Genomic DNA, 12,682 nt, shown 5'->3' with positions numbered 1-12,682 from the left:
GTAAAGAAACGGAACAATGTTTCAGCTTGGCAATGTGGGGTTTTGAGCCCAGGTTACACGGAGGCACAGAGGGCAGGCGGTGATGCTACCTGACTTGCCTCTGGGGTGCCTGCGGGAGAGCCCCGGGTCGAAGCGGGCGTTCCTGGGGGCGGGCGGGGGTGGGACTACAAGTCCCAGGCTGCTTTGCGCGCCCGCCAGCCGTGCGGAGCGGCGGGGCTCAGGGGAGGGGGCGCAGCGGCGGCGTTGGTGGCGGCGGCGGCGCCGAGGCGCTGGGGGCCCGGGAGCCGGCGGTTGGCTCGCGGGCTGGCAATGCCGGGGCCCGCGGCTCGCGGGGAGGAGGGCGGCGGTGGCGAGGGCGCGGCCCCGGGTGCCGCGGCCGAGCCTGGGGCAGGGCCGGGGCGGGAGCCGGCGCGGCTGTGCGGGTACCTGCAGAAGCTGTCCGGTAAGGGCCCGCTGCGCGGCTACCGCAACCGCTGGTTCGTGTTCGACGCGCGCCGCTGCTACCTCTACTACTTCAAGAGCCCGCAGGACGCGCTGCCCCTCGGCCACCTGGACATCGCAGACGCCTGCTTCAGCTACTCGGGCCCCGACGAGGCGGCCGAGCCCGGCGCCGAGCCGCCCGCGCACTTCCAGGTGCGCAGCGCGGGAGCCGTCACGGTGCTCAAGGTGGGACCGCGCCCCTGCAGCCCAGCACCTGCCTCCCGGCAACGCGCGCACACGCCCTTCTTCAGTTCCCTCCGCTTAGCCTTGGGTCTGCCCCTGGCACCCAGCTCAGACTAGCTCCTCTGCCCATCGGACTTTCTCCGTCCACCCTCCCTTTCTTAAAGCCCGTCTGCCAGCTTTCCCCCGTTTCTTTCTTAGACTCTGTCCCCGTGTCCCCATCTCAAGCTCTTCACCTGAGTTTAGACCAGAATGGCTGGGCCCTCCTCAGCCCCTTGACCCGTTATCACCCGCTGCGCCTTCCCTCGGGTCCTTCTCTGTCCACCTCGCCTCCTCTCCTCACCCCTCTTCTGTGGATGTCCTGTGTAACCCTCCCAGGCATTCATGACTGAAGGCTTCCGGCCCTTGACTAAATTATTACTCTCTTCAGCTGCCTCATTTGTAAAATGGGGATAGTAGTAGTATCTACTTCTTGGGGGAGTTGGGGTTACATGAAATATACGCTAACCACTGGTAAATGTTATGGCATCCAAGATTATAGACAGAGAGTCAGAGATCCCCTCCAGAGTGAGCAGGGATACTGCTGCTAAGTTCACACAGTCAGTCAGTAGCAGAGCCTGTTTGCTTGCTCCCTGCTTTGGCTGGGAGAGGAGGGAAAGGGTTCCTTCAACCAGTCCTGCCTTGCGCATTTGAAGCTTCCTGTGTTGAAGCTTGGAACTTGCATCAGGAGTCACCCTGGTGCTCAGAAGCCCCTCCTCCCCCCTCGTTCTTGGGGGGCTCCCATCATCTCCTAGGGGCCCTCCTGCTTCCAGCACCTGAGCCAGTCTGGGCCTTGGCCTGGAAGCTGGTCTCTGTCCCAGCCTCCCTCCTTGCCTGGTTCCTGTGAGCCTCCACCCTCACTCATCTCTCTCTCTCTTCTCTTCCGTATTGCAGGCTGGGTTTCTCCAGAGCAGCAGGGCTGGGCTGGGATGTATGAAAACTTTGCAAAGCTGGCCAAGTAGAGAGCAGAATGGGCTGAGCCTAGCACCCTTGGCCTTGTAAGCACAGGGCTGGTCCCGGGATCTCTGAAGCCAGCAGCAGTTGGGGCTGCTCCCCGAGGTCGTTTTTCAGAGTTTTGTCAACTCAGTTCTTGCTGTTGCAAGCAGAGTCTGATTACTGTGTTCTTGTGTCCTTTTAGATTCTTCCATCCCTTCTTTAAGTGGGTGCAGACAGCCTGGTTCTCTAAAGGAAGCCAAGCAGAGTTGTAGTTCAACTGGGGTTTACTTAGAAGCATTTGTGTAAACTTTGGAGTGACTCTAGCAAGTACACAGGGACTTTTGCCAAAGAAAGACTTGTCCTCACTGTCGTGGACTCTGCCTTTGTACAGCTGAATTTCCTGTCGAATTGTTTGTTAAAACAGAAAATAGAGCATCCTGTTTCAGCTTTTCTCAGATGCCTTTGGAGCCCTCTATCAGATATTTTCATTACAATTTTTTGAACAGTGGAGATATCTAGATAAGTGGGGCTACAAAATACAGTATCAGGAGTGCAGCATCAGGATGGACTTAAACTTATGGCTTGAATTTGCTGCTCACAGGCGTTGAGCAAATTATACAACCTCTCTGTCCCAGTTTCTTCTTCAGCCTAATGGGAATCTTACCGTCCTCACTGGTTAGTTTTGAGAATTCTGGAAAATGGCCGGCACAGAGTAGGCAGTACATGGCATCCATAAGAAACAAGTAGTGTTTTTAGCCATTATATAGTATGTTTGTGTAATGGAATATTATACAGCAGCGAACATCTAGGAATGAGAGCTCTAAGTGTCAACATGGATGACTCCCATAAACATAAAATTGAGAAAGAAAAACAAAGTTACAGATCGCATACAGAGGTATGATTCATGTAAAAATTGAGATCACGTAGATGTATATGCTGTGTGGGAATGGGAGACCTCTGTTGGGGTGATGAGCCCTGCTTTCAGGATGGTGGTTTCCACTTGGGAAGAGAGGGGAATGTGAGTGGAAATGGGTGCCTGGGGGCATCCACTGTTTTTGCAGTGTTTTATTTCTAGCACCAGGTGGTGTTTGTTTTATTATTCTATTTATCTTCTTCTTCGTTCAGAATATTTCTCTCTCTCTTTTTTTTTTAAAATGAAATAGATCTTCACGTAGGTTACTGACTATGGAACATTTTGGTATGTAAAGCTGAATTAGTCATAGAATAAGAGAGAGCATGCCTGAGGCCAAGGGTCTGCTTTGTAAAAACAGTGGAAATGGAAACACAGGCTAGGCTCTTCAAAAGAAGGGAGCAGTCAGAATGCAGGGTTTCAGAGTAAGGAGTGTGTTTTAAGAAAGATGAATTTTAGGGTACGATGATTCCTTCTGAGCCGTGGGAGTAAAAATTTTATGGTGGTAAAAGTGGAAATTAGCAATTTATCTTCCTTTTCACCTTTCGCATCCAAGAACTGATTCCCTTAAGCTTTAATGCTTCGCTTTAGCGCTGCTCAGCTGTAATGCAGACCTTGATTTCTTTTTTTTTTTTTCAGACCTTGATTTCTAAGGGGGTTGTAGGTTAGTGAGGATTAATCCCTACTCAAGGTTTAGCTAATGTATATAATTTTATAGGTACCATTTCTTTTGACGGGTTAAAAAGAAAAAAAAATCACTTTGCTTATTGTATTATCATATGGTTCTTATTTTAAAGTGACTTTCTGCCTACTCTGGAAGAGCTGTGGTTTTGTTGAACTTTTCCAAAATGTTTTACTGCTTGAGTCTTAATGAAAGCTGATATTGGAATTTCTTAGTAAACTTTTCTGTTCCTAAACTCAGAGATGTGGTCCATGCCTTATTTTACTGATGAGGAAATGGAGGCCAGAGAGGGAATGTGATTTGTCTGAGATCATGAAGATAGACTGAGACCTTCTTGGATAGTAGATTCGAGGAACAGTGAGTGTCCAAAATGCCAGGTATCTAATTCTCTTATCTGTTTTGACAAGTCTTCCTTTTTTTTTTTAACTTCTACTTCAATGGCTTGGGATTAGATGTCATGGTTTTTCCTGTAATGCATTGAATTTCTGTCCTTTTCATACAGAATGAAAGCACCAGCAACACTGTACCTACTGATTCTTTACCAGGCTGTATGTACTTGTTACTTGACATTTGGAAACTGCTACAACAGTCAGATAGAAACTGATGCTTCTTGTGGTGCTGTGTGTGTGTGTGTGTGTGTGTGTGTGTGTGTGTGTGTGTATGTGTATGTGTGTAGAGGTGCTGGAGGCTGCTCTCTGAGCTTTGCTGGGATCTGAGACACAGGAGTTAGTTCTGGAGAGAGCTGTCCCATAGAGAAGGAGAGCATGTGACTGACTGGGAGGAAAGCTTGAATGACCCTGCCCTGCCAGATTTGTGCAGTTCCCGGAGTGAGGAGCGTCATCAGACCGTCAGCAGATTCACCCCACTCCCTCTGCTGTGTTTCTTGAAGGCATGTGGTGCGCAAATGGACATGTGTGTTGGCTTTTGAGCCACACGTAACCGAACAATCGTGCATGCCTATTCTTAACCCACTTTTGTGGGAAGGACGCACATTCTCTGGTGTTGAAACTGCTCTCAGTCTAATGACAAACATTTGTTAGCTTGGGTAATCACAGTGTGTGCGTACAAAATAGATGGGGTGTACCGGCGTTCTTGGCTAAATGGTTCTGCTAAGCTGTTTGTCCCTGGGGCATCTGCTCAGGGGTCTTGAAGTGTCAGTTAAATCTTTTATCAAGACGTAACTTTTCATGGGTTTGTCGTGGCTTCCCAGTGAGTATGTTCCTTAAAAGTAGGTACAGTTTTGTGGGTGTGATATCACAGAATATTTCTGTCTCCTACTGCCTGTCATATAGGCCTCACTGTAGTGTAGTCTCCCCACTATTTCCTGCTCAGGAGGACCCCCAAGGGCCGCTGTTTGTATCCTCGCCTCCCAGAACAGCGCCTGCACAAAGTAGGTGCCCAAGTAGACATTTGTTGAATGAATGAGTAGAAGGTGGTTACCCAGTAAGCCTTGGTTTTGGTGTGAGCTCCAACCCTTTAGAAGTGATCAGCCAGAATTCTCAAATGCCTCAAATGACATTCTCACCACGTGTCATGGAGGTGGCTGCCGTTCAGGGAATGCTCAGTGAATATGACGGGCATCAGGGATCCAGAAGAGGGATTACCATCAGTCCTTAATTCTCATGTCTCTCGTATTTCATGCCTGCAGCTTAGACTCTGAGGGCATTGTTGTGGCAGTGAGAGTGATTACGTGGTAAATATTTGAGGTCTTGCACCAGTGCCGACTCTGGGACTACTCTGCTCTGATGTTCTAGCACAGAAACAACTGGAGAATGAGTGTAGATCTGTTCCCATATTTTTGTTTATGGACCATGATATATAAATGTCATGTAATTTTCACATCACAAAATGCAGTTCTTCTGATTTTTTTAAAAAACTATTTGAAAACATAAAGACAAGGAGATCCAGCCAGTCCATCCTAAAGGAAATCAGTCCTGAATATTCATTGGAAGGACTGATGCTGAAGCTGACACTCCAATATTTTGGCCACCTGATGCGAAGAGCTGATTCATTTGAAAAGACCCTGATGCTGGGAAAGATTGAGGGCGGGAGGAGAAGGGGACGACAGAGGATGAGATGGTTGGATGGCATCATTGACTCAATGGACATGGGTTTGGGTGGACTCTGGGAGTTGGTGATGGACAGGGAGGCCTGGTGTGTTGCGATTCATGGGGTCGTAAAGAGTCAGACACGATTGAGCGACTGAACTGGACTGAAAGACCATTCTTGGCTTACAACTGTGTAAAGATAGGCATTAGGCTAGATATGATCCTCAGCCGTAGTTCACTGACACTGGTGTTTTAGGAAGGCCTGGCTGGGCACTTCTCATTCATTTGTTCACTCACTCTCACTCTTTATGCTTAGGCACTGCAGGTATAGATTGAACAAGGTTAGCATAGTTCCTGTCCTTGAAGAGTTTTCTGGGTAGCCCAGAGACAGGCGTTTATAAAAATAAAGGAACACCAATGAGTGCTGGGAAGTTTAAAAGGAAAGAGATGGGATGCCTATGTAACAGGGGCTCTGGATCTAGTTTGAAGGGAGGAGGGAAGACTTCTTGAGGAAGTGACTTTTGAGCTGAGGTATAAAAGGCACATTGATGTTAACTGGAGGAATGGAGAGAGCAGTGAATGGAGAGAGAGTGTTTAGGGAGAGGAGGGGCAGGAGCAGAGACCCTCTGCGAGTCTGAGTGTGTAGGGGATTCAAGGAATGCGCAAAGGCAGCTGGGTGGACGGGAGGGCCTTGTGGCCCTTGCTGTAGGAATGTGCAAAGACTTTTCAGCAGGGCTTGACAAATAGTTATGTTTTTCTTTTCTTTTTACCCCCCACCCCCAAACTGATGGTTGGATCATATCCAGTATTTTCATCTAATTATGTTGAAAGATGTCTTGTGTATTAAGAGTTGAAATACTAATATGTTACCCACTGGCAGACAGATTTTAAAGAAGATAAATGCAAAGTTGAAGATCTGGTAGTCCACTGCCTCTTAAGCAACACTTAAGCTCAGAAATGAGCTGGGGCTGCTGGATCAGGGCTCCTTGGCTGCGCTGGGCTACCTTTCCTGCAGCATTCCTCACAGCCGCCTTCCTTGACTTCTCTCCTGTCCCACTTGCTCTGCTCATAGGCATGCATGTTGCCAATTTCCTTCCCTTATGGAGGGAACTGTTGCTTGAGACATGGAGGGAGGGGTCACATGCCTTCAGGTTGAGATCTGGTGAGCACCAGCTCTCCCATCTCACTGAGGCTTCTGAGGGGTGGATGGTCTCCTTGTTCAGCTGCCTTCACCCATCAGCCTTCCCAAAGGACAAAATATAGATAATAATCCTCTGTCCAAAGAAAGAAAAGAACCCTATTATTGTAGAAATGACTCTCCAGTTGTGGGAGCGGAAGGGGTTTTAACCAGGAATTTTCAGTTCTTTTAGAGATTTATATAGTAGGGCAGGAGTCCCCAGCCCCCGGCCTGTGAACCAGTACTGGTCTGCAGCCTCTTAGGAAGCAGGCCGCACTGAGGAGGTGAGCGGCGGGTGAGTGAAACTACATCTGCTGCTTCCCACCGCTCCCTATCACTCGCATTACTGCCTGGATCATCCACACCCCCGCCACTACCCCAGTCCATGGAAAAATTGTCTTCCACTAAAGAATCTGGTCTCTGGTGCCAAAAGGTTGGAGGTTGCTGTAGTAGGGTCTTAGTGACATTTGAGTGGGTGTTTACCTACATCCTGGCAGGCCCAGTCCTCAGTGGGTTTTGCTCACTTTCACAGAGTGAATACAATTTGGTGAATTAGGAAGTAGTGACGCTTCTGACTAATGTTCTGCTAAGTACTGTACTTAGAGAACTTGGTGAAGTGAACACGCTGGGCACTTGTATGTGCGAGGGAGGCCTTGAGAGTCAGGAGGCTAAGATGGTCTCTGGAAAGGCTGTGGGTTTCATGATCACCCAGTAAATAATAGCTCACCAAGCAGCATAGGAAACCCTGAATGGACAGGTTCAGGATGGTATTCCTCCCTAAAATGGGCCTTGTCCTGTTTTGGTTTTTGAGCATCTGATGCTGTGTCCTACTGGAGTATAGGTTTCCTGAGAGCTTAGACTCCTGGGTTCACCACATCAGGCTTAATACTTAGCAGAGTGTCAGCCACGGATTAGATGCCCTGTGTATATCAGTTGGATTGAATGAACACTTCAGACCCTTATTTCCTTTTGGGGTGGGTGTGTGATGTGCTCACATTGCATGGTCAGAAGGAGGTTTGCAATGTCCATTTCTCCCTTTAGCAAATATTTTTGAGCATCCACCATGTCATAAGCATCATGCTTTTTCTGCAGATACAGCAATGAAAATTTTCCATTTAAGAAACTACAGTGCTGAGACTTTAAAAATAGATTAGCACCTGATAGCTTTGAAAAAAAACTTTGGAGAGAAACCATATTGCCTGTTGCATTCATCTTTGGGAGTAAACATCAAGTGTCTGCAAGTTTTTTGATTCTGAGGGCGGTCTGGAATCTTTCCATAGTAAATGAAGAGAGGGGCAGGGAAGTCTGAAGGTAAAGTTCAGGTTTGAATATCACCCGGGGCCAGAAATTCTGTGGTTTGTACCATAATTTCCATGGGCATTGCTGAATTGGGGGGATCTGTATGACTGAACGTCGAGATGATCCCTGGAGAAATGGGCTGAGGAGTTGGCTAGGTTTTGGTGTAATCGTATAGCTGTTCAAAGATTTAGTTCATTTTGGGTGAGCAAGAAGTGTTCCCAGTTGAATGGGAGTCAACATCTTTTCATGATGTTGCCAGGCCATTGCTTAACTTTTTTTTTGATTGATTGTGTGGGAGAATAGGAATCTGGAGGAGAGGGGGACAGTCAGGAGCTGAGATCCTTTGGCCTCCTTCCCTGGTGGCTCAGTGGTAAAGAATCTGCCTGCCAATACGGGAGATGCAGATTCAATCCCTGGGTTGGGAAGATCCCCTGGAGAAGAGAATGGCAACCCACTGCAGTATTCTTGCTTGGCAGAGGAGCCTGGCAGGCTGCAGTCCGTGGGGTTGTGAGAGTCAGACACAGCTTAGGGACTAAACAACAACTGGCCCTTTCCAGGGTCAGCCCTCCTGGAAAGAGCAGACTTTCCTTGAGCAGTCTGCCCTCAGGTGAGAACTTGTCGGGGTGTCAGATGGCAGGCCTAGAGGTAGACTGGAGGCCAACAGGCCAGTGTTATTAGAGATGTTGATCCTGGATTATAGGAATTATTTCTAGGCAGTGAGCCCAGTTTTCATTTCCGTTTCCAGCTCTGTGATGTCCAGGGGAGACTGTGCTTGCAGAGAAGGGGCTTGTATTTGGAAATCTGATGCAGCCACTGGCCGTTCACCTAACAACCTTGGTTGGACAAGGCCCCGATGGGCATCCAGTGGGAGTCAGGTGTTGCCTTTGGCCTCAGGGAGCCTGTTCTGTCCAGCCCTGGGTGTCATTAGGGCATTGTCATCAAGTGTCTCTGTGAGGTGGAGGAGGTCACCAGTGTTTTTGTTCCAAGGGTCATTATCCCTGAGTCAGTACTGACGAGACCCTCAGATCAGCCCATCTTGCTCCTTGTATGACAGAGTAAGAAGCTGAGTCCCACAGCTAGTTAGCTGCAGCCCTGGCACTAACCAACCCCCTCCACACACACATCTGAGTGATATTTAGCTATTTTAAACCCAGTGGCTTTATGCTATTTGCTTCATATTTCCATCTTACTCCCTTAGTAGGAAATTGGGCTTCTTCTGTTTTTAGTTGTTGGACACAAGATTCTAAAATTACACATTTACCTCTCAGGTACTGTGGTACAGATGTAAGATGTTCAGTCACATGGAGATCGGAAATTAACAATACAGATGATAAACTTCCAGTGGGGGTTGATTGATAATAGACATTAGTGGTATTTCCCTGGCAGGGACTAGACTTACACATCCCTGTTTAGGAGCCTTCCCTTTGGCACGTTTCCTCTGTGCAGAGGAAAACTAACCCTTGGTGTGCGTTTTTTTCTCTTGCTGCTCTGTAAGCCATGCCCTCTGGCCTCAGAAGTGAACCAGTTTTTTAAGCTTCACAGTTTACAGCTCTCTTACATTTACTGTCCCGGAGGTAACATGCTGATAAGGCTTTCTTTGATTTCTGTCCTTTAAAGGACATCTCCTGGAGAACTGTGGTCCTCAAATTTAGTGTGGGGAAGGAGCCTCCTGGGATCCTGTTAAAATGCAGGTGGTGGGGGTTCCCCCCTAGAAATTCCGGTTTAGTTGGTTGGCCAGGGTGGACCTCAGGAATCTGCTTCCTCATCCACTGTCCTGCCCTTCCTGCTGCAGACCTCTGATCCTCTCTTTGAGAAACACTGCTCTCTTCTACATCATGAATGAATGTTCTCTTTGACCATGAAGTAAAGACTGGTCCTGTGAGAGGATGGTTTTCTGAGTGAACTAGAAATAACTAAACTGCGTGGGTGGACACCAGTGAAGTATGAGCCCTTTATCCTTAGGTTGACACTCTGTGGTTTATATCTGCCCACCTTCTTTGCATTCTGAGTTTCTTTGCTCCAGAGCAATGGTTTGGGGCCTGTGACTCCCTCCCCCCAGTGGCCCTGACGTTTCTGTCCCCCTGTGCTGATCACCAACATGTGCCAGGGCTCCTCCTGGGCCATTCAGAGGGAAGCTCCTGGAGGCCATGCTTAGGGTGTTTCTGGGAGAGAGGGTTTTAATGATCACCACCACCAAATAGCTGGTAAGGAGTTGTAGAGCCTTCGGCTTTTCACCTAGAGAGGGGATTGATACAGGAGAACCATCTGGCACTTTCCTGAGATACCAGCTCTATCTTGAAAAGACTGTTAGAAATCAACATGCTTCCCAAACACTCCAGTAAATTGACTGAAAGTTTAGGCAGATTTTTGGTACCAGGCTCCCATGTTCCCCGTAATCTCCGATAGGTGGAGCCTGGGAGTCTGCCCCTCCCAAACCCCAGATCATAAAACTTCATATTAAGTTAGTCATTCCTGTGTCCTCTTTTTAAGTTAAAAAACATCAAGCCAGAACGTTGCAGTGTTGCATGGTGTGTGGAAATCATCGCAGGCAGAGATGGCGTGGGGCTGTTCACCCGTTTGCCTGCCACTGCTACAGGAGTTCTTGTTTATCCTGAGCTCATAAAACCCTGGCACTCTTTTATTGTGCAATGGCAGAGCTGATAGGGAACGTAGGAATGCAGCCGTGTGGTCACTCGGAGGCCGCATGCTCGCCTTCCCTCTGAAACAGAAAGCGTTTTGACAGGCTTCCACATTTCCTGCAGGGAAGAACAGGCCCAGAGAGTGGCCTTGTCCTTGCCCGTGTCTTGGTGAAGTCTGTCATCTAGGCCAGGCCTCTCGCAAGCCCAATTAACTTTATTGACCTCTTTTCCTGTAACATGCATGTGTGTGTGTAGGCATCTTCTCCTAGTCCGCTGCCCTTGGTTTAATCTCTGTTAAACTGTTAAGGATGGGTTTAAGGAGTATCTGTTCTCTCAAGGTGTTTGCTTTTTAAAAGAAGATGCTTGAGGGCTAGAAATGGCAAAACTCCTCAGACTACCACCTCCCAGAATGAGGGAGAAGAGGGGCACCTTCCTGGGGAGAGACTGCCCCCTCCTTCTCAGACTGTTCAGGGAAAGTGATGGTGGGAGGTCTAGGTTCTTTAGATTAGAATTCATGTAATTATTTTGCATAATAAGTTATATGAAAATGCTGACTTCAGGATAGCAGTTTAAAAAGATAAAGCAGTAAGAACTTAGGGTGTTACTAGAAGAGTGGAAGTCCCTATGGTTGCACTTCGTTTTCCAAGCAGCCAGGAGATTCAGTATTATTTCCCTTCTCAGTGTCTGTCACTGGGCTGAAACAAGATTTCAAAACCTTCCCAGGGGTTTTTGAAAAAAACTACTTTTTTTTTTTTCCCCCATTGGTAGTGGACCAGATCCCTTGAGATTGTTTGCAAGCTCATGATTTTGAAATGCTCAGAAGAAAAGTTGGAACCTAAAATTATTTATCAGATACGGGATTGTAGTCTTTTTTTGATCTGAGATGTGTTTTGCATTATCAGGCTGCTTATGATATTCTTGTGCTTTTTATTGCTTATGGAAGAAGTACCTTGGAAATCCAAAATAACCTTCTTTTTTTCTGTTCTTTTTTTTTTTTGCTGCACCTTGGGGCTTGCCAGATCTTAGTTTCCCGGCCAGAGATTGAACCCAGGCTATGGCAATGAAAGCGCCGAGTCTTAACCCCTGGATTGCCAGGGAGACCCCAGATACCCTTCTTTAGATTTAAGAAATGAAAATTCCTTCACTATGAACAGGCATTGCATATCCTTTTAAGATATAACTGAGTCAGACTATCCATGCAGTCTCAATTGCTTTCTATGACTTAGCAAACTTAGTCCATTTGTATTCTCCTTCTTGTGACTTCATGGTGACTGTCGGTTATGCAGTCGGCCCTGACCCTTTGGGGAGGAGCCCAGAGTTCACAACCTAAGTGAATAACTGAAGTGCTGTGTCATCATCACGTATGCAAGATTGGTTCTGTAAGAGATATCAGATGGCCTCCTAGATAGGATGTGTGAGCTAGATCTTGAGGAGCAAGTAGGCATTTGCATGTGGGTTTAGTGCAGTAGGAGCAGGGGTCACTGAAGCTCAACTGGCTTCTGTGTGCCTGTTGGGTGGGGAAAGGCTCTAGTCCTGTGGAGTGTGGGGCAGCATGGATCAGGTGACCATGCCACATTGCTCAGCATTTGGGAGCCACTAGAGAGTTCTAGGCATGGGGCAAACATGATTTTGTTGGTTACGTGTAAGAGGGTGTAGGGAGGGAGACTGAGGACAGCAAGACCATTTAGGATATTCTCGCAGAGGCCCAAGGTTGAAGAACCAGATGAACGTCAGGGAGCGAGAGTCTGAGAGACTAACGAAAGGGTCTTTCAGACTTAGAGACCTTGTGATCCTTTTATGTTGGAGAACAGTTCCTTTCTTCTGCATATTTGTTTATGTTTAGTCTTATTATTGCTCACTGCAGTCTATTTTAAAAGAAATGTCTTTAGAGCAGAACTGTGGCTCAGAGCATCCAGTGGGAGAACTTTATAGCTGATTGCTGGTCATGCTGTCTCCAACCCGGTGAAACTGTGCAGACACCACCCATTCCTTTGATGTCCTGAGGACCTTGTGTACTGTCAGAGCCCAGCCTCTGATGTGGGAGTTGTCTTTATCCAGGAAGCCAACATACTATTTTTATTTAGTGTGCGTGCGTGGTCAGTCACTCAGTCATGTCTGACTCTTCATCACCCCATGGACTATAGCCCTCTAGGCTCTTCTGTCCATGGAATTTTCCAGGCAAGAGTACTGGAGTGGGTTGCCATTTCCTACTCCAGGGGATCTTCCTAACCCAGGGGTCAAATCCGCGTCTCCTGCTTTGGTAGGTGGATTCTTTACCACTGTGCCACCTGG

General features: G+C 47.7%; 1 protein-coding gene across 2 annotated transcripts in view; it reads left to right on the top strand.

Moving 5' to 3' along the window:
• Window positions 1-202: 202 nt before the first annotated feature.
• TBC1D2B (TBC1 domain family member 2B) overlaps window positions 203-12,682 on the top strand; it is an 89,432-nt gene continuing 76,952 nt past the window's right edge. For both annotated transcript variants that reach the window (XM_043922540.1, XM_043922539.1), the window contains exon 1: window positions 203-666. In XM_043922540.1, coding sequence (XP_043778475.1) covers window positions 310-666 — 357 coding nt within the window. In that variant the 5' untranslated portion in view covers window positions 203-309. The remainder of the gene's footprint in view (window positions 667-12,682) is intronic.

Source organism: Cervus elaphus, chromosome 13 (assembly GCF_910594005.1).
Source record: "Cervus elaphus chromosome 13, mCerEla1.1, whole genome shotgun sequence".
Lineage (NCBI taxonomy): Eukaryota > Metazoa > Chordata > Mammalia > Artiodactyla > Cervidae > Cervus > Cervus elaphus.
The sequence above is the reverse complement of the archived record's forward strand: the minus strand, read 5'-3'. Positions and strand labels throughout refer to the sequence as shown.